Genomic DNA, 20,415 nt, shown 5'->3' on the forward strand with positions numbered 1-20,415 from the left:
TAACATACAAAAACATATAAGGTGTCGTTTGATAGAACTGAATTTTAAGTGCTGAAAATTAAGTGCTGAATTTTAAGTGCTGAAAATAATAATTGCTGATTTTTTAAGTGCTGAATTAAATAAGTCTGATTGATAACTACAAGTCTGCAATTACTGAATATTATTGAAATTAATATACTTACATATTAAACCTTTAAAGATTGACTATTTTAAAAATAAATTACTAAATATATAAATTATAAATTTTTAAAATATAAATGAATAATATATAAAAAATATTATGAATATCATAAATAAAAATATTAAATTTTAGTTGCATATGTTGATAATTAGTCTTTAAAGATTATAAAAATACTCCCCTTTAATTTGAAAATTAGCCTTTAAAACATAATACTAGTTTTTAAAATTCTAAAAGATTGTTTAAATTTGATAATCTTCAAATTTAGCGAATCTCATGGAATCGGTGTCGATACCATCAGGTTTTTGCCTTTTAGGCGAGTGCTAGGATTCTCCCATAAGGGTAGATCCTATACGACTTGATTACATTATAGTTATGTTAGGAGTTCGGTTTCCAACAAAAATTCAAATAATATTGAAAAGTGGAAATATTAAATAAATGACATATAAATTATAAAAAAATAAAAAATATAGTACTTTGCAATTTTAAGTGCTGATATAAATATAATACACTCATTGTGATATTTTTTTAAAAAATTAATATATGTGAGATAAAATATATTTGTTTGAGTAATAATTAAAAGTAATAAAGGTATAAAGTTTATTTAATGATAAAACTAATAATTAATAACTTAATGTTTTTTGTCAAAAAAAATAACTTAATGTTTCAGTAAAAAAAATAAGTCAAAATTTTTGACTTATTATTTTAAGTGGTTTTTGACTTAACTGAATAAGTTAAGTTGAACTTTTTTGAGTTATCAAACCAACTTAAAACAATTAAGTGTTTGATATATTAATTTAAGTAATAAGTTATCAAACACCCTTTAATAGCATGGATAACGATATAATTATTCAATATTTTCAGAACATATCATTTTCTCAAAAATAATTATAAATATTAACTTAATTTAAAATAGTTAAAATTAATGTATTTAATATAATTTAATGATCCAGTATATATATGAACCCTACCATATAAAATTTCTAAATCCGCCACTGGAAAGTTGTTAACATTATTGAAAGTAAGGTACCAAATCGTTTGAAAGTGATATCAAATTATAAACGGAACTAACATAAACTCCTAATTGTTAACGAAATTGAAAGTGAGATACCAAATCGTTCGATTTTTAAACAAGAAATATCAAACTGTGGATTATGATAAATGTGAGGGGTCTTAAAATAATTTGCTCTAATTTTATAAAGAGAAAAAAAGTATAATACAAAATAGTCGGCAAAAGGTAAACTTGGCTAAACAAAAACATTATATAAAGGCCAAATACTGTAAGCCGAAACTTTCATGAAAATTTTAAAAAAGTTTAAATTTTATCAAATTTATCCTGAAACGCAGGATTTCGTTTCAATAATGTTCAACCTTTAATTGGCAATTGATTTTACCTATATGGTGCCTACGTGGCAACTAATAGAAGAAAGTGCAAATAAGTTCTTACATTTTTTTAAAAGAATATTTACACCCTCAAACTTTAAATCATTTCAACTTAACTTTTAAAATATAATTAAAAAATAATCCAATCAAATCTAAATAATTTTGTTAGAAATAATTCAATCATTTCTTATCGTAGTCCTCTTGACTTCCACTACTGACAGCGTATTTCCTCGTATATATGTTTCACGCTCACCGCATCAAATGATAACTTCGGTAATGAGCAGGTAGTCAACCGAGTGCATGCACAGATAACAATATCAAAAAGAATCAAGCTGGATTAGTCTGAAAACCACTCCAGCAGCTTCACTCTTCGGGCCAACATCTTCTACCGATTGTCAGCCTGTTCAGCTGATCTCAGAGGATTCCAATCACCCAGTACATCATGTTTATTCTCAGCGGCGATTACAGTCTGGTTTTCCTAGGTAAGACTACTCCAGAAGATCAGTAGAGTGACGTCAATACACTGTGCAAGAGGTTAAAGGTAAAAGGCGAGTGTTTAAAGGTATGTAAGTGATTAACCTCTGTTCAGCGCCAACATCAATGTATTTATAGCCTTGATGATTTGTTTTTACGAAAGTTATTGAAGTATAGTTGAAATAGAGTAAAGAAAAAATGAATTTGCTTATAGATGAATTGGTGCTAGAGAATTCTCAACGAATTCTTTCTGATTATTGTCGCCTTCAAAATTTCATATTTCGATTTCCATTTTTATTCAGTTTTCTTTGTAGATCAATTGTTCGGTTTCAGTTGTTTTTTATTTTTTGTTTCAATTGATTTACATTGTACTTTAATGTTTATTTTAATATAATATATCTCGCTTAGAAACAAATAATAATAAAAAAACGGTCGGTATTCAATGCTTTCATGGTCTTAGTTATCCTATGAATCAAATTTATAATAATTTTGAGATTCCATTGTGAAACTTAAAAAAATATAGTCCTTCCATTTTGAAATAGTTGTCGTTTTAGCCATTTTCACACAAATTAAGAAAACAATAAATATATTTAAATTTATATATACTTTTACTTAATTAGCCCTTATTAAAATTTGTTAATATTAATTACTATGACTCTTTATTTGGATTTTTGTATTCTTTCAATGAATAAATGAAGAATATATGTAGAAAAATAGTAACAAATGCTTTTTTAATATTCTAAAGTGATAAGTGTTATGATATAAAAAAATTTCTCTAAAACGACAACTATTTCAAAACGGAGGGAGTATACCAAAAGGTAGGGGCGAGCATGGTTCGGTTCGGTTTGGTTTGGTTTAGTAAACTCCAAAACCAAACCATATTTTAAGGGAAAATATAAAAACCAAACCACGCCAAATATTTATATAAAATTTCGGTTCGGTTAACCAAACTTTAGCATCGGTTTCGGTTCGGTTTGGTTCGGTTTGGTTAATATAGATTTAGATAAAACTTATATATAATTATACGTAATAATTAAAATTATGCTTAATAATTTTTACTTATATGTGTGTATTAGTTTATATATTTTATTTTCATATATGTATCTATACACACATATTATATTTTTATATAAATATTTCAATAAATAAATTTTATATTTATTTAAGCATATATAAATATTAATAAAAATAATATTATTATAAACTTCGGTTTTTCGGTCGGTTCGGTTAACCACTAGTTGAAACCAAACCAAAACCAAAAACCATACTTTTTTATAATTTGAAACCAAACCAATCCATTTTAACCATTTTAACCAAACCAAAATTAATTTCGGATTGGTTTGGATCGGATTAATGGTTTGGTTCGGTTTTTGCTCACCCCTACCAAAAGGTTAATGAAAATAGACCAAATTTAATTCATATTTTTTGTTAAATTAAAATTCAATAAGAGAAGTACGCGTCAAAGTTGCATTTTGCCTAACATAATTTGAAATTAATTATTTGGATCGTCGTCGTCGCTCTTTCTCAGCGTGTTTCTATTCTTTTTCTTATTCCGATCAAACCCAAAAAAGAGATGTCAAAATCTCAAGTGAATTTCAATCAAAAAATAGACTACGTTTTCAAAATAGTACTCATCGGCGACTCTGCAGTTGGGAAATCTCAGCTACTCGCTAGATTCGCCAGAAACGAGTTCAATTTAGATTCCAAAGCAACCATCGGAGTTGAATTCCAAACTAAAACCCTAACTATTGATCATAAAACTGTCAAGGCTCAGATTTGGGACACTGCTGGTCAAGAACGGTACTTCCTTTTCCTTTGATCATGTTGAGTTTTAATTTGAGCTGTTTTCATATGTTTGATGTGATCCGTAGGTTATATTTGTGATTTTTTTTAAGTGATGTGTGCATAATCATGGTAGAAATGTTTACTAGTTAATAGTGTTGATTGATTAATTATGGATTCATTTGGTTTCTTTAGCACCAACTTTGAAGTAATTGATATCGAGATGGAGATCGAAATTGAAATTGTTTTTAGTATTATTTTTATATGTAGTTATTTTTATAGGAGAAGATTTAAAAGAGTAGTTTTTAATGGTCTCAGTTTAGGTGAATGCTTGTGAGAAGAATCATTCCAATATGTTGAAGTTTATACTTGTTATTATTTATTACCTTAAGTTTTATATTGCTTGCTTTTACAATAGAAAAATGGGACTCGAGTTCTGGACTGAAGAAGTGTCCGGATATAGAGTTTGCGAGCTTGCACTTTACCACCTCAATGATCAGCTAGTACGTCGTTATTGAAATGTTTTAGGTGTGATGTACAGATTAGTGAGATTTGCTGGTTATGACTTATGATATATAAATAGGTTGTCCTTTCTATATTTTTTTATTTTTGTAGATACGTATACGGTATACACTTTCCTTTTTTAATTGGAACCCATCTCACAATCCCTGAAGCAATTAGTTTCAAGGTTAAATGTATAGAGCATGATTTGATAATAATAAGTGTGAAGTTGGATTGACTGAATCAATTTGGATATTGGGGCTTAAAGAAAACAATGTTAAGGAGGCGGGCCTCCATTGGTATATTAAATGATGCCTCTTTTAAAGAATCGGTCTATCCTGTCTATTAATGAGATTATCTGTTTATGTAAAGAATCGCAATTACTGTGGAGAACTGTGCAAGGGCAATTAGATTTCATTGCTGAATAGATCGAAGAATTTTATAGTTCTACTCCATTTCAAATACAATTGTTGCATTGCAGTCCTGGTGCAGTTCTCATCAATATTCATGTAATTGTATCTCTCATTTAGAACAATATGAGTGCAAGGGAGTTAGCAATTGAGCCGTTGTCATGAAAAGAGCTGGGCCACAAAATAAGTTTTGTGATGTTGAATGCTGTTTCAGAGTTTAGCTAGTTTACAGTTTAAAGAGACCACAAGAATGATTATTATTAAAAATAGTATAAACTAAGGCATGGTCATGGTTGAGCCCTTCTATTTCGTGTTTTATTGCTAAAGAAACCATATGACCTTGAGACACAATGTAGTTGGTTCGAATTAGGAAGAACTAATGTGATCTTATTGTGCTTTGTGGAAGGCAAGACTATTAATGACTCTATTGATGTATAGACTAATAAATTCTGCTGACATAATTGGCTGCTCTTTGTTTATCCAAGAAGCGGGAACAAACCGTTTTAAAACTCTTAAACTGCTAAAAATCAAGACTGAAGTTTATACGAAAAAGTTAATGGGTACCTAAAAGTTTTTGATGTGATTAAATACATTGGTTTTTGATGGTTGAACTAGACTACAAAATTTATGTTGCTTACTATGAAAAAAATAGGGCAAGTCTATATGTCCGTGTAAGCAAGGAAAACTTACCATGTACTTAGTTGTTTGATTTGTTACTTTATGATTTTGTAAATTTGTCATCTAGCCACATCATATATTTTATATTATAAGGCTATATTTATCTTCTTGTATTGACAAGATCTTATAACCTCCAGCTTCTTTACATTAAATTCTTCATACTGGGGGTCTTTATTAATTAAGTACAATTTGGTGGAAATCTCAGCTATCGAGCAGTGACAAGTGCATATTACAGAGGAGCAGTGGGGGCAATGCTGGTTTATGATATAACCAAGCGTCAGTCTTTTGATCATGTCGCTAAGTGGTTAGAGGAATTGCGTGGGCATGCTGATAACAATATCGTCATCATGCTTGTAGGAAACAAGTCTGACCTGGGGTCACTTAGAGCTGTACCAACTGAAGATGCCAAAGAATTTGCTCAAAAGGAAAGCCTCTTCTATATGGAGACATCAGCCCTTGAGTCCATTAACGTTGAGTCTGCTTTCATTTCAGTACTAACAGAGATTTATCGAGTTGTCAGCAAAAAGTCTCTGGTTGCAAATGAAGAACAGGAGGAAGGGAACACTTCACTTCTCAAGGGAAACAAGATTATTGTTCCTGTACAGGAGCCAGAATTGCGAGCTAATAACTCTGGCTGTTGTAGTAGATCATAGGATTAAATTTCTGCACACCTTGGGTATCTTCTGTTTATAATTCCAGGTAAGTTTCTGTTTAATAGCTTTGATGACACTGTCATATCTTTATTGAAATGTTCTGCTTTCTATGTTTTACATGTCTAATTTCTTAAAATCTGGCAGCAGATAATCATACGGCTTCGCTGGGCATTTTGTACATCAGGTAACTGATTTTCCGCTGTTTGTCAAGGATGTACTGGTTGATTGGCATTCAAAGATTGTGGTGCTCCATGTTCAAACTTTAAACTTTTGTGATATAGATGAAATTAAATGATTGCAAACCTAAGTGGGAAGCCAAAGAGAAATCGATTCCACAATTACACCATCCAAACAAAATATTTCCATGTACAATCAAAATTAAACTTTTTCTATATGGAGAATGGACATAGAATTGCAATGGAGCTCTTGAGCAACTTTTAATTTTAATAAATTTAACCATTGATGAGCGTTTTAAAGTGTAGTTTGCTTGCTAGTTCCCGCTTTTGCTTTGCTTCAAGAGTTTTTTTATTTTATCTTTCATGTCCTTAAGGTCCTTTACTTGCAGCATTCATGCATATGAACCCCCATGCCCTCATAAGAAAAAGGGATAATTACAAATTCGGTGTCTGAACTTTCAAAAATGACAATTCAGTGTTTAAACAAAAATTTATATCAATTTGGTGTTTGAACCAGCTAAAAAATACCAAATAAATGTTTTTACCAGGTTACATTTAGGTTGCAGGTTACAAATATGATGAACTTGAAACAAAGGGTGATTTTACCCCTCTAACTTTACATAAAGTACCAAAACATTACAAACTTTCAATATTTTGATGAAAAGATATAGAACTTTATACGTAATTGGATTATCTCACTATATATTCTATCTACATTGAGAATGTGGAGACCACTTTCTCGATATAAATACATAGTTATATTTAAGGGTTTTTTCGCATATTGAATCCTAACGTTTCATTTTTTTAACGATTTAATCCCATTTTTTAAAATTTGCATTGCGCATCCCAACCTTTCAAATTTTTGACATTTGTAACCTATAGTCTTTTTTACTAAATATAAAGGTATAAAATGTCTACAAAACCAATGTGTTTTGTATGAACAGATCCCAAAAAACAACTATAGGCTACAAAATACCAAAAGGTTGGGAAGTGCGATGTAAATTTTATAGAACGGAGTTAAATTACTAAAATAGTGAAACGCTGGGATTTCATATGCAAAAAAACCCCTATATTTAATTAATTTTAAATATTTATTTTTAATCTTTAACCTAAATTTAATATTATGAAAGCATGTGTAGTAATATGGGTGGCAGTAGGGGGTTGTGGATGGGTGGGACTGGGGGATGGGTGGCGGAGTGAGGGATGAGTATAGATTAGACAATAACTATAATTGCGTTTAAATTAAAAATTGAAAATAATTGATTTTTTAATATTTTATTAAAAATAATTAAAATGTTACTATGAATTAGTATCTATTAAAATCGTACGTCAATTAAATTATTTAAAATGGTGATTGTTAAAGTTTTTAGTAAAAATCATATAGTTTGTTTCTTTTAATATTTGATGTTAATTAAGGGGTAGATTGATCCTTTAACCAATGGACTGCACATTCCACGTCAGCATTTTTGAAAGTGACTTGTTGAAAACACCTGTTTGAATATTTTAGCAGGTCCAGATACCAAATTGTATTATTTTTTATTCAAACACCTAAATTGTCATTTTCGAACTAAGTTTAGACACCAAATTTATAATTATCCCTTCGGAAAAAGAAAGAAAATTTGTTCCGATATTGACAATAACATGCCAAAGTTCATGTGATTTTTATTCATTTCATAGTATTCCGTGGTTATCTGCAAACACAAAACCCTTAAAATCAGTTTTGATCTGCATTTCTAGTCCTGAATCACATAGTAGGATTCTCTTATAGATATTTCTCAATCAATACATGTATAATGTATGTAATATCTCTTTACAATGATCGTACGGTCACACAATTTCAACAAAACCTAATTGTGTAATTAGCCCATCTGCATGTAAATGTGCTTGTTGCATCATCATATGCATAACTATAATATGTAGGACAAGCAGCCTTGAATATCTTTGAAAAACCTGTAGGCTTGCAAGTCTGCGGCGAGCCATAAGCGCCGGTGCAACAATATTGTGGAGTATTGTATGCTGCACATGCGCTCTTGCACGCCACAACCCTTCCATTAACTCTCATCTGTAGATCCTTAGGGCATCTCGGATTCAAGTTTGCAAAGCATTCAACCTTCTTGCAGTCACCAGTGCCTCCATAAGGGTAGATAGAAATAGGGACATTGTAGCCGTCGACAAGGCTGACATCATAAAAGTTTAGGTCATCTAGGGTGAACTCAGCCAGTGTGACTGGCGGTACTCCGCCAACTCCACCACAATGTTTCAAACCACCACAGTCACCTGTGGCACACTTTCCCTTGCCGGAACGATCAAAATGACAACCGGTACGAGCCCAAAACCGGCCCGACCATTTATGAGGTACATCGATAGTTATTGATTGACCTGGTTTTAATCTAGTCCCACCATTGATTAATAAAGGTCCCCCTCCCGATAGACTTCCTGGCCATATAGTTGACCTGCATTTATTCTGCAGGGTAAATTTTGCAGCTTCAGCTCCTGCAAAAAACATTTAACTTTCTTACATGACAAACCATATAACATATTATAGTAAAAGTAAAGGATATAATCAATCATTGTTAGCTCTTACCTAGGGAAGATATGAGAACCAAAGTGAGAAGAAATTGCCACTTTGCCATGAGATGCAATTATTTTTGATGTCGAATATAATAGACGAGACGTTATTTTTTCTGTGATTATATAAGGGAGTGAAAAAGTTGCATATTTGTAGATGGAGGTTCAACAAATCACCTTATATAGCGTGGTAATTAGTTAGATTCTAAGTTTGTTACAAATTTGTGTTTTGACATGTGTATCATTGTTAAGAAAAAACAGGTAACCTAAGCTCTAACATTTTAGACTTATCTATGATAGAATTTCTCAAAATGGTCTAATCATTCCTGTGAAATTGCAGCTTCTGAGGAACATGATTTTGTTGCTATCTTCTGTTTGTGTCTAATTAGGGATTTTGGTTGATTTGTTTTTTTAATGATTTTATCTGGTTAAAAAGTTGCACAAAATTAGTTAGTTAAAATTTCTTTGGAGCTAATAATAAGTCAAGATTCTTTGTTGATGAGAACTTTTAGGTAGATTTGTTATGTTTTAACTAGTTTCTAATTTTCCTCAAGTTTTATCATGTCTATCGAAATGATTTATAACAACTTATTAAACTGAGTCACATACCTTTCATCTTATCAGCACAAAATTTGTATGTATATCAGCTGTGCTTGTCCCCCTAAATGATCCAATGGGTGACTTTTAATATGTGAAAATATGGATTATCTAGGGTATGTTTGGTATCATAATATCTTGGAGGAAATGAGAAATGGAATCCCATCCCTAAGATTTAGGATTCTTGGATTTAAATTTGGTAATCTTTATTATTATATATGAAAATAAAATTTGATTACTAAAGAAGCTATCAACTTCAACATGAGTTTATACCATGGACTAGAGTCGCTAAACCCCGGCCTAACCGTGATCCGAGTTCCGAGTTCCGAGTCCGACACCGATTTCTAACCCTAACCATCAAGTCTTGATTCTGACCCGAGTTTCGATCCCGACCTTGAGTCTCTACTCCAACCTCGTGTCCCGACCCCAAACTTGCGGCATGACCTCGACCTCAGATTTTGAATTTGAGTCTCGAACCTGACTCCATTTTCGAGTTCGGACCCTAACTCAGAGTCTTGATTCCATCTCCAAATTTTGCCTGACTCGGACCTGACCATGGCCCCCAACCCTCACCCTGTACCTGAAATTGTGTCTTGACTTCTCGACCCTTGGTGAATAATATTTTGTATTATCCTTTTTCATTAAGTATTAAATATTTTTTTAAGGGTTATTTACATTATAAATCATAATATTTATTTAAACACATCGTTTAAAACATTGTATCATTTTTATGTTTGGTATTCTGTAGCCTGATCTCGTTTTTCGTCTTTTTCGAAGCCTATGTGGCTACCCGGAGTAGGACACGTCACAGGTAGCGTGGATAACTGGGAAATTTTTGAAAATTGTAGGGGCGGCGCTACAACAGAAGACTGTAAATTGTAGGGGCGGTTTAAAAAAATATAATTGACTTGAACTATAGCAACGACGAACTTATTAAAAGAATTAAATTTCCAAAGAGTTCTTATAAAATGACTCCCTTTGTTTGGTTCAAGTTTAGTATATATATAATTAATTTATTTGTAAACAAAAATTATTTAATAATTCATTTAACATAAACATAATCAATTCGAATGAAATTTTAAAATTAGAGTTACTAAATGAACTCCTACATAAACTAAACACAACACATTACATGTTTTCATGTCTGCCATAAGAGTAACTAGAAGAATGTTTCACTGATGTTTAACTGAAACCTTAATATGCAGGCCACCTCCAAAACCTAGAATAGGATTTCGAATAATGTCACCTCCCTTGATTTTTCTCCACCTAAAACAAAACCAGAACCCGTTATCTATAACTATAAGTATCCAATGCAAGTTATCGGTGGCGGAACTAGGGTGGGGCAAGGTGGGTTGGGCATCCCACCTCGGTTTTGAAATATATGATACCGATGAGTATCGAATAATTTGAATAATTTTAAAAAGTTGAGCCAAATGACATGTTAATTTGTCTAAAATGTTTAAAATAAAAACATCTTGTTCGGTTAAAAAAAATAGTCGAACATATAGTTCAACCAAATAAATTTTTGCTCCATCTGAATGAAATCTCTGGTTCCGCCTCGTCAAGTAATTTATATCAAGGGTAGGTATTAAGAAAAATACCTATATTTAGTAACCAGAACATGCAGAAATATAGTCATAAATAGTTTACTGTACTCTGCTCCTGCACATTGCCTTGATCCTCCACCAAATGGCATGAAACTCTTAGAAACTGTACTTGAGTCCAGATCCTGCACCGATTTGACAAATATTATAATAGAGTCGTTCATTTTACTTTTCTAACTGATTGTGAATAAATCTCAAATTCTAATTTTGAGAATTTATAGCCTTGTAGATGAGTGGACATCTATGTTGTATGAAAACTTTTCAAGTTCTGTGTTTCCCTGTTTTATTTTTGTTTTCGGAAATAAAACTTTATATTTATAATCTATTCTTATAGAAAATGTTGTTTTTTATTTAGTGTTTTTATATCAATATCTACATTTTCGTTTAACATATATGGCGTCTCAACTTGACTCTGGTTGATATTGTTTCTTGAAATAAAAGTGCTGACCTTCCAACGCGAAGGATTAAATACAAGTGGATCCTTGTATATATCAGGATTTAACTGCATAGCTGACTTCACAACCATAATTGTCCAACCAGCTGGGATTGTGTAATCTACATAGTACATCAAAGTAAATAAATTCAAAGACGGCCACAAATATTTTAGATTTTCATGAACATCAAGCTTATATATATTTATACCTTTGACTCGAATATCTTTCAAAGCTTTCCGCAATAGCCCTGGCAGAAAATTCGCCAATCTCAGCGTTTCGTTGATCACCTGCGACGCGAAAGAATGTAAAGTACTAGTAATTTGAAAGATGAATTAATAATTTGAGCAACAATTAGGAACTAACATGATGCGTAAAATTCAACGACTTGTATTCATCCCATGTCAGTGGTAGCTCAGGATTTTCTCTGTTTTTCAAAATTGCCTCGTTCTCAGCCTGTTAAATTAGACATGTAATTTGCCAAATTAAATAATTCAATTGATGTGATTTATGAGCAAATTTGACGAAGTAAAACGAAATGGACGTACCGTCAACTCCTCTAAGACTAAAGGGTATTCTGCTAGAAACTTGAAAGCTAATGTTAAAGTTGTTGAAGTAGTCTCAAATCCGGCAAGTAAAATCCCGAAGATGAATTGAGGAATAAGTTCCTCGGTCAGGACCTTTTCCGAATCCATATCATCGATGATTTGATCAAGAAAATCTCCTCGACGCATCTCAGGTGAATCGAGTCTCTCCTTGAGCGTCTCTCTCAACATTTTTAGCATCGCCTCTCGGTCCTGATTGAATAATAGGACATGTAATTAATAACTCTGTAAAATTACTCGAGATGAAAGATACTATATATGTTGCATGGAAACTTATTGACTCCAATATTTTGCTTTTGTCTTTCAAAATAAATATAAAAGTTTATGTTTCCGTGCAATATAGAAATACCGCGATTACCTTCAAACATTTATAATAAGTTGTGCCGGGGATATTCAATGGTATAGACATCAGACTGTTAAAGATACCGGTGAACTTCTCCGTTATCTCCTCTGAAGAACTTTCGCCTCCATAACTAAACATTTTCTTTGCTGTAAAATTGAAAACCATCTGCAACACCCATAGATAATATTATCCCTCATCACCAACTAATTTTGAAAAAAACAAATGTGATATAATATATACAAGTGGCGGAATCAAAATAAATTTAGTGCAAGCTAAATTTCATCTGATTATTTAGTCCATTTCTAATCTCCTGGCAGTCCGGACTTAACATCTCTGTGTAGCCCTGTTTTTGTAACAAATTTTACCTCGTTTTCTTGAAAATTTATATGACAGTCTAGGTTAGAGCCTACCCCAGGCTGCATGTGGTACGTACGTATACATACATACATACGAACGTGTATATATATATATATATATATATATATATATATATATATCACGAAAATAGTGATACCGAAATTAAATTACTAAAATGGAAAACGAAGAAATAATAAACTTTTTACAAAAAATTATAAATGTAGAAAAATATAAGACTAAAAATTTCCCTACAATGTAGTATGAGAAAAGTGAGAAAGGTATTTACGACAGAAGCTGCTTGTTTGACATCAACAGAATCCTGAATAGACCAATTTTGCAAGCTTTTGTTTACACTATCTTGTATTTGAGGAAGCAAGTGTTGTCGAAGGCTTTCGACACCAAAATGACTCAAAGTTACGCTTCTTATGTACTTATGAACTCGGCCAGGTGCGCTTAACCTCGATTCGCCTTCGAGCTGAAACATTTTCGAGTATGCTCCCATATACCACATTTCAACTGAGTTTCCTTCTTGTTGAAAAATATAATTATTAATCAGGATCAGCTGACACTATCACTGGTCGACCGATAAGATTGGTCCGAAAAATTGGTCCGAATCTTAATACAAGAAAATTCCTTTTACTTCTCCGAACTCGTAGATTTTTGTTAAAAAAATGATTAATTTTGATCACCTTTGGATTCTTTTTCGGATGAACGGATGGAAATCTAGAGAGTGACTAGGAATAATCAACTCAAGAGTCTCTCCAATGATAGGCAAGCCCATGGAACCTGGAGGAAGAACTCCATTGCATTTAGGGTTTCTCCATTTGTAGATTAAATGAGTGCAGATTATCACAAACAATGATGTAACACATAATTCCAATGGTGACCACATTTTTATATATTATGAATTGTTCTAAATAAGAGTTTATGGAATGCAAAAGAGAAATGAAATGCTGCAATTTTGTTTCAAGAAATGGCTGACAAGAATAATTAATAAATATGTGAGTTAGTACTTTTCTTTATCCATTTAATATGAAACTATTTATATATGAATGATCTAATGTCTTAAAATACTCTGATCTTTCATCCCCTTTTCAATCCTACCTTGACGTTGAAAATCAGTCAATTTTGCCCTATTTTGTATTTTTTTCATTTCAATTGTACCCTAACGCATAAAATTGACCTTTTTTTATTTGGTAAAAATTCTCTAAATTGATCATTTTTGCATTAGATTAACTTTTTATATTAAATTGACCATTTTTGAAGACTTTTTTTGAACTTTTGTCAAGTAAATAAAGGTCAATTTTACACTTTTTTTTTTGGCAAAAGCACCAAAAAGAGCAGAACTTGCTATAAACCCAGAAAACAATTCAGCAAAAGCTGATACAAGCTAAGGAAAAAAGCTGACTACTGCAGCAACACAAAACAAAACTCAAAAGAAAGACACAAGCTAGGGAAAGCAGGGACTAATAAATACAACCAATTATGCTTCTAATGCAGTCCTCAGCTCTAGTCCTCTTTGAGTTGAATATCAAATCATTCCTGGCTCTCCAAATAAAGTACACAGTTGCTGTAAAAGCTAACCTCCTTCTTCTAGCTTCATTAGATCTGCCATTAGCCCTCCTGGAGAAGAAGCAGACCTCTCTATTCCAGGACAGAATCTCTCTATTAATCCCCATTCTGTTCAGCACATTTCTCCAAATCTCCTTAGAGAAGCTACAATCAAAGAACAAATATGCTCTCTAGTTTCACCATTCACATTGCAGAGACTACACTTATCATCTGTAATAACTTGCCACTTCTTCAACTTGTCTTTAGTAACCATTCTATCAATTATAGCCATCCAGGTAATAAAGGAGTACCTAGGAATGTTCCCTGCAGCCCAGACAATTTTTCCCCATTGCACTTTATCACCTTCAGGGACTATCTTCTTCCAAACACTTTTAATGCTGAACTTCCCATCTGTTCTAGCTTTGCTGATAACTTGATCTTCAGAGTTGGTTCTAACCCTTATATTATTTCTAATATACTCCCAAGCATCATTAGTAACATCATCAATGGGGTCTGGAAGAACCCATCTACCATTCCTCCACAGGCTAGACACTTTCACTGACTTCTTAATATCAGACCCTTTGATGTCAATCCCTGGAAATCTATCAGAAATGGACTGGCCATTCACCCAAGGGTCACTCCAAAAGAAAAACTTGTTTCCCTTCCCCAGCTTATAATCAAAAACAGAAGCAATAAGGGGTCTGATTTTTAATAGGTTTCTCCAGCTCCATGAGCTGTCTAAAGGTTTAGCTATCCCCCAGAAGCTAGACAATCTGAGCTTGTTAGTGATAACCCAGTTTGCCCACAGAGAAGGCTTAAAAGAGATTACATTCCAGATATTTTTAGTCACTGCTGCAACATTCCACATATACACAGACTTAATACCTAAGCCCCCACTCCTCTTACTAGTGCAGACAGTATCCCATCCCACAGGACTACCTTTTTTAACATTATTGCCATGCCAGAGATACTTCCTACACCTCTCCTCCACCCTCTTAATTACAGACTTAGGCAGGATGAACACAGAGCACCAGTACACATGCATATTAAGGAGGACAGCATTAATCAACTGGAGTCTACCCGCATAAGACAGACATTTAGCAGCCCAGGAACTGATTCTATTAGCAATTCTATCAATCAACTCATTACACATTTCTTTAGACAGTTTAGAAGACATTAAGGGTAACCCCAGATACTTAACAGGTAAAGTACCCTCCTTAAACCCCAGGATGTTCAGAATGTTATCCTTACCTCTACTACCACTGAAGTACACAAAACTCTTATTAAGGTTAGGAAGCAGACCTGAGACTTTGGAAAACTCATTAAGAGTTCTTTTCAGGATTGAAACAGAATGAGAATCTCCATTGCTAAACGTCAATTTTATACTTCAGGATACAATTGAAATGAAAAAAATATAAAATGGGGTAAAATTGACAAATTTTCAACGTCAGAATAGGATTGAAAAGGGAATGAAAGGTTGGTGTTTTTTAAGGCATTAAGCCTATATAAATCTATGTAATTAACCTGAATCGATCAAATTAAACAAAATGACACATAAATGTATAGACATAAATTATCCTTATTATATCTAAGTGCCGACTATATAAGCTCAAAACAAAGAGATGAAACGGAGTTTTCGAGGAGTGTATAAAACAAAAGACACTTGATTAGGGCATAGGATTTTAAGTAATTAACCGACGGTATTAACTATGATAATTTTTACTAATTTTTTGTTTAATAATCCATTTTTCATGTTGTTAGATGAAATTAAGGGTATATCTTTTAAGATATTCATTTTTTTTGGACTAAAGGGATTCATTATAATGTGTGTTTGATTTGTTAATGAAATTTATTTAGAATTCTATATCATAATAGAATTGGATTTATTTAAAACTAGATCGATGCCCGCACAACTATTAATAATTTTAAAAAATACTATCTACATCAAAATTTATAAATATGATAAAATTTTCAAGTTTTAAATATAATAAAAATTCTTCAAATTTCATATATTTAATACATTAATACAAATTCGTCATATTTCATACCTTTTAAACATAAATTAGAACTACTCATAAACTGTATGAAAGTTTCATTAAATTTTAATTAAAATTCATTAAATTTCATATCCAAAACAATAAAAAATTTAATATGATTAAATTTTAATTACTTTTAGTTAAGTTTAAAAACATTTCATATTTTATAACATATAAATAATAATATTATAATTAAACATTTAAAATTCATAATTAATTTTTTTATTGACATACTGGGTTTTTAAAATATAATAAATAAATAAGAGATATGTCATATAATTAAATAAAAAAGACATTTGATGGAAAATAATTGTCAACCTTAAATCAATTCAATAAAAAACATCAAATCTTTTATGTTGAATTATTTTGATGAACCTTGTAAGATCAACATTATCATTGAAATCATATAATATAATTATATGGTTCATATGTCTAAGACAATCTTTAATTTCTTTAGCAAGTTAGGTGACATGTTACCAAAATAAATTAAAATACAACAACAACCACCATACACATAAATTAAACAATATCAAAAAGATAGACGACACTTACTCTAAGCGTACTTCATTATAAATGATTAAAAACTCTTTTATCACGGGAAACAGTTGCATGAGACAATATCAAGTATGAAAAAATAGAAAGAAATAGATATAAAAAACTTCAAAAAAAATGTTTGTTTATGATTGAGGATGTGTGCATGAATTTATATACATATATATTTATATATTTCATGACAAAAAAGTCGTAATAAATTGAAAAATATGAAAAGTTAAATGTTATATAAAACTTATTTTTGAAATTATGAAAAGTTAAAAAAAATTATTTAATACATTTGGTTTCATAACTTCTAAATATTAATAATATCTAAAAACTCTTAATATTTTATAAATTATAAACATAAAATAAAACTTTTCAAGTTTTATAACCATCACATTTATAAAATTCTCTAAATTTAAATTTTAATTAACTAAATTTAATTTTAAAATTATTCATATTTTTAGCATATAATAAAATAAAAATATTTTAGTTCTCATAATTTAATATTTTAGTTCTTATAATATTATTTTAAAATATGTAATATTCAATATGATGTACTTTTAAATTATGAGAAATACAATAATTTTTATATTATTATATATTAAAAATAAAAAAATAAAAAAATTAATCTAATTTAGTTAATTTAAATTTAGGCTTGTAGAATTTTATATGGTGATGAAATTTGAAGAGTTTTTTTTTTATGTTTATAAGTTATAAAAGCTTAAGAGTTTTTATATGCTATTAATATTTATAAGTTATGCAACAAATTTAATTATTGCAAGTTTTAACTTTTCATATTTCATAACTTAAAAAATATTAATTATTATATTTTTTAATAAAATAATAAATCAATTTAATTGAGTAATTGCTACATGGAAATTTATAGTCAATCCACTTGTCAAAATATGCATGATACTTAATTTGGAGCTCAAGATTATATTATAGTATATAATATATAATATAATGTTTATAAGTTATTAAAATTTAAGAGTTTTTCTATGCTATTAATATTTCTAAGTTATGAAACAAATTTAATTATTGCAAGTTTTTACTTTTCATATTTCATAATTTAAAAAATATTAATAGATTTTTAATAAATCAATTTTAAATGAGTAATTGCCACATGGCAATTTGTAATCGATCCACTTGTAAAAATATGCATGATACTTAATTTGGAGTTCAAGATTATAATATAGTATAGTGTTTATAAGTTATAAAATCTTAAGAGTTTTTCTATGCTATTAATATTTATAAGTTATGAAACAAATTTAATTATTGCAAAATTTTAACTTTTCATATTTCATAACTTAAAAAATATTAATTATTATATTTTTTTATTAAAATAATAAATCAATTTCAAATGAGTAATTGCCACGTGACATTTGTTGTCGATCCACTAGGTAATTGATTCTGACCATCATTGAATTTTCGAGTTTTTTACCCCGATCCACTTGTCAAAATATGTATGATACTTAATTTGGAGTTCAAGATTATATTATAGTATTGATAATAGATATAGATATATTATGAAAAAGTCAATGGGAGTTGCAAATAAATTTCAAGAGATAAATATACTTTATTATAATGAATTTTTTTTTAAATAATTTTTTAAAAAACATATTATCATTGAAAATAATATGTCCATCAGGCAAGACATCACACAAATGCGCTTAATTATTGGTTATATCATCAATTTTGGAAGCAAAAACGTCTTCATCCTCATAAATGGATGCCGACTTACATCAGTTTCATAAAATAAATTGAAAATATTTCTAAACACAAATTTTCTAGACCAGCCATGGCATCCTCCGCGAGGGCTAGGTTTCTGGGTGTTCCGTCGAACAGGTCCTCAACGAGTAAATCTTGTAGGGGGGCATCCTTCAGCTCTTCTTTCAGGATTTCAATAGTGTCTTTGAATATCTCAAATCCCGACGGTTGGTTTGCTTCCTTCGCATTCTTTCCATTCTCTTGAGAAGATCCCTTCACCTCGGCTTGAGCTATGGCATGGTTCTCATTGTCGCAGTACGCCATTTTGGAGATCTTGAGCGTTCTAATCCCTGGGCCCTTGCCTTCACGAGTAGCAGTCATAGCTATATTTCCTATATGTCTGTATCCACGAGGGGTTAGTACGTGAATTCTATAATCCTGAATGCATGAGATGCGTGATATGCATGGGTTAGTTTGAACATATAGAACGTAGCAAGTAGCAAGTTTGGCGCATAGAACAATTGATATCACGGAGACAAATTATTCCTTCCAACCTTATTTCTCCCGCACACGTGTTCCGGGTTAGGTATGGTTCCTAGGTGTTTTTAGTCTAGACCTGCATCACAATACAAGAGTCTACGTATACCTGCAAGCTCTCTTTAGCAGTTCCAAACAGACAAGCGGCAATAATCGATGTACGGGTTCGTTTGTCCTTTCTGGAGGTGTGCAAACATAGAATGGACGTGAAAGTTCATTTTAAAATCTGGAATATTTTAGCCTTTCGGCTGGTCAAGTGTATGGACAAACACTTGACTAGATTGTTATTAGAGTTTGTAATCAAGTGAAAGGGTTTCACTTGATTGAGTTTATATTTTAGGTCCGGCCTAACAGAATGTTTTGAAAAATCAGGTTTTGAAAACTGGAAAATTTGTTAGGTCGGACTTAAGACTAAGACTAAAATGGTGATTTTGAAATTTGGACTTAGAATTCATACATAAACGTACAGTGTCAAATACAATCAATATTTTGGGTGTTTTTTTTAGAGGGTAGTGTTTAAGTCGAATGCATGTGGACTGAGTTATTGGATTTTTATAGTAACCGGTTTAAGGCTCCCATGGACAGATATACCTGTCACGGGTCTCCTCAATTACGAGTGCAAGCGACCAAGGTACTTAGCTGTGAGTGATACTAATCTGCATAAGACGTTCTGGATATTGGAGTGTAACGCCATCGCGTGACAGCGACAATAAGTATCAGGGCTGGAAAGGGACCCCTAGAGAGTAGAAGAGAAGAGAAATTCTAATGCAATGCAACAGGTGCAAATATGTTTGGCAAATAAATCTGGTGATTGATAAGGCGCAAGCCGTGTGGTTTAGGTCCATGGCAACCATTTTTGAAAATATTTATGAAAACATTTTTATTTTTTAAAAATAGTCGTTTTTAATACCCAGTGGAGTTTCCACAGTAAGCGAAGTTGGGTTCGGGGCTGGTCTCCCAAGACTTATGTCTGACTTCTCAATCTGGAAATGAGTTTTGAAAAATGGAGTCGCCACCTAGTTCAACAAGAAAAAGCCTATTTAGAGTGTCGTTTCTGCATGCTTTTATTATGTTTTATCATGTTTTTATGGTATTCCGAATACCTAATTGCATGTTTTAATATTTCAAGTACTTGGGAGCATTGCGGATGCACTTTGGTACAAAAGATGGAAAAGTCGACAAAAGAGAGGAGAAATCTCATTTGCTAATATGAAAAGCTGACCCCTCTGTACTATTTGACCTATATGGATCGATTAGAGGTCTTTAATGAGTTTGTGTTCTTTATGAAAGATGAAGTAGACATCCTA

The 20,415-nt window shown here is 31.3% G+C and overlaps 3 protein-coding genes across 4 annotated transcripts; 1 reads left to right on the plus strand and 2 right to left on the minus strand.

The window, feature by feature from the left end:
* The first annotated feature begins 3,513 nt into the window (after nucleotides 1-3,513).
* LOC126662336 (ras-related protein RABA4c-like) lies at nucleotides 3,514-6,540 on the plus strand. 2 transcript variants are annotated; one of them, XM_050356285.2, is made up of 3 exons: nucleotides 3,514-3,835; nucleotides 5,612-6,105; nucleotides 6,204-6,540. In XM_050356285.2, exons 1-2 carry the CDS (start codon nucleotides 3,609-3,611, stop codon nucleotides 6,057-6,059), a joined length of 675 nt encoding a protein of 224 aa, XP_050212242.1. In that variant the 5' UTR covers nucleotides 3,514-3,608; the 3' UTR covers nucleotides 6,060-6,105; nucleotides 6,204-6,540. The 2 variants fall into 2 exon arrangements, with proteins under 2 accessions (XP_050212242.1, XP_050212241.1); XM_050356284.2 differs by having other exon boundaries at nucleotides 3,515-3,835; nucleotides 6,207-6,540.
* A 1,325-nt stretch (nucleotides 6,541-7,865) lies between these two features.
* Nucleotides 7,866-9,182, minus strand: LOC126659989 (pathogenesis-related thaumatin-like protein 3.5). Its single transcript, XM_050353321.2, has 2 exons — nucleotides 8,820-9,182; nucleotides 7,866-8,728 (listed from the first exon to the last, which is right to left on the minus strand). Exons 1-2 carry the CDS (start codon nucleotides 8,866-8,868, stop codon nucleotides 8,073-8,075), a joined length of 705 nt encoding a protein of 234 aa, XP_050209278.1. The 5' UTR covers nucleotides 8,869-9,182; the 3' UTR covers nucleotides 7,866-8,072.
* A 1,295-nt stretch (nucleotides 9,183-10,477) lies between these two features.
* LOC126661313 (beta-amyrin 16-alpha-hydroxylase CYP87D16-like) lies at nucleotides 10,478-13,632 on the minus strand. The gene is given in 10 exon segments (XM_050355133.1): nucleotides 10,478-10,666; nucleotides 11,002-11,129; nucleotides 11,453-11,559; nucleotides 11,647-11,725; nucleotides 11,802-11,891; nucleotides 11,984-12,232; nucleotides 12,399-12,548; nucleotides 13,027-13,294; nucleotides 13,296-13,355; nucleotides 13,430-13,632. Coding segments are annotated over 10 exon segments (1,428 nt in total). The 3' UTR covers nucleotides 10,478-10,572.
* Between the last annotated feature and the right edge of the window lie 6,783 nt (nucleotides 13,633-20,415).

This window comes from Mercurialis annua, linkage group LG8 (genome assembly GCF_937616625.2).
Source record: "Mercurialis annua linkage group LG8, ddMerAnnu1.2, whole genome shotgun sequence".
Classification (NCBI taxonomy): Eukaryota; Viridiplantae; Streptophyta; class Magnoliopsida; order Malpighiales; family Euphorbiaceae; genus Mercurialis; species Mercurialis annua.

Excerpts from the sequence above, each read along its gene's own strand:
- LOC126662336 (XM_050356285.2), top strand. The coding sequence starts at position 3,609 with ATGTCAAAATCTCAAGTGAATTTCAATCAAAAAATAGACTACGTTTTC. Across the intron at positions 3,836-5,611 it reads GACACTGCTGGTCAAGAACG|CTATCGAGCAGTGACAAGTG; the intron begins GTACTTCCTTTT and ends TGGAAATCTCAG.
- LOC126659989 (XM_050353321.2), bottom strand. The coding sequence starts at position 8,868 with ATGGCAAAGTGGCAATTTCTTCTCACTTTGGTTCTCATATCTTCCCTA. Across the intron at positions 8,729-8,819 it reads GGTTCTCATATCTTCCCTAG|GAGCTGAAGCTGCAAAATTT; the intron begins GTAAGAGCTAAC and ends TGTTTTTTGCAG.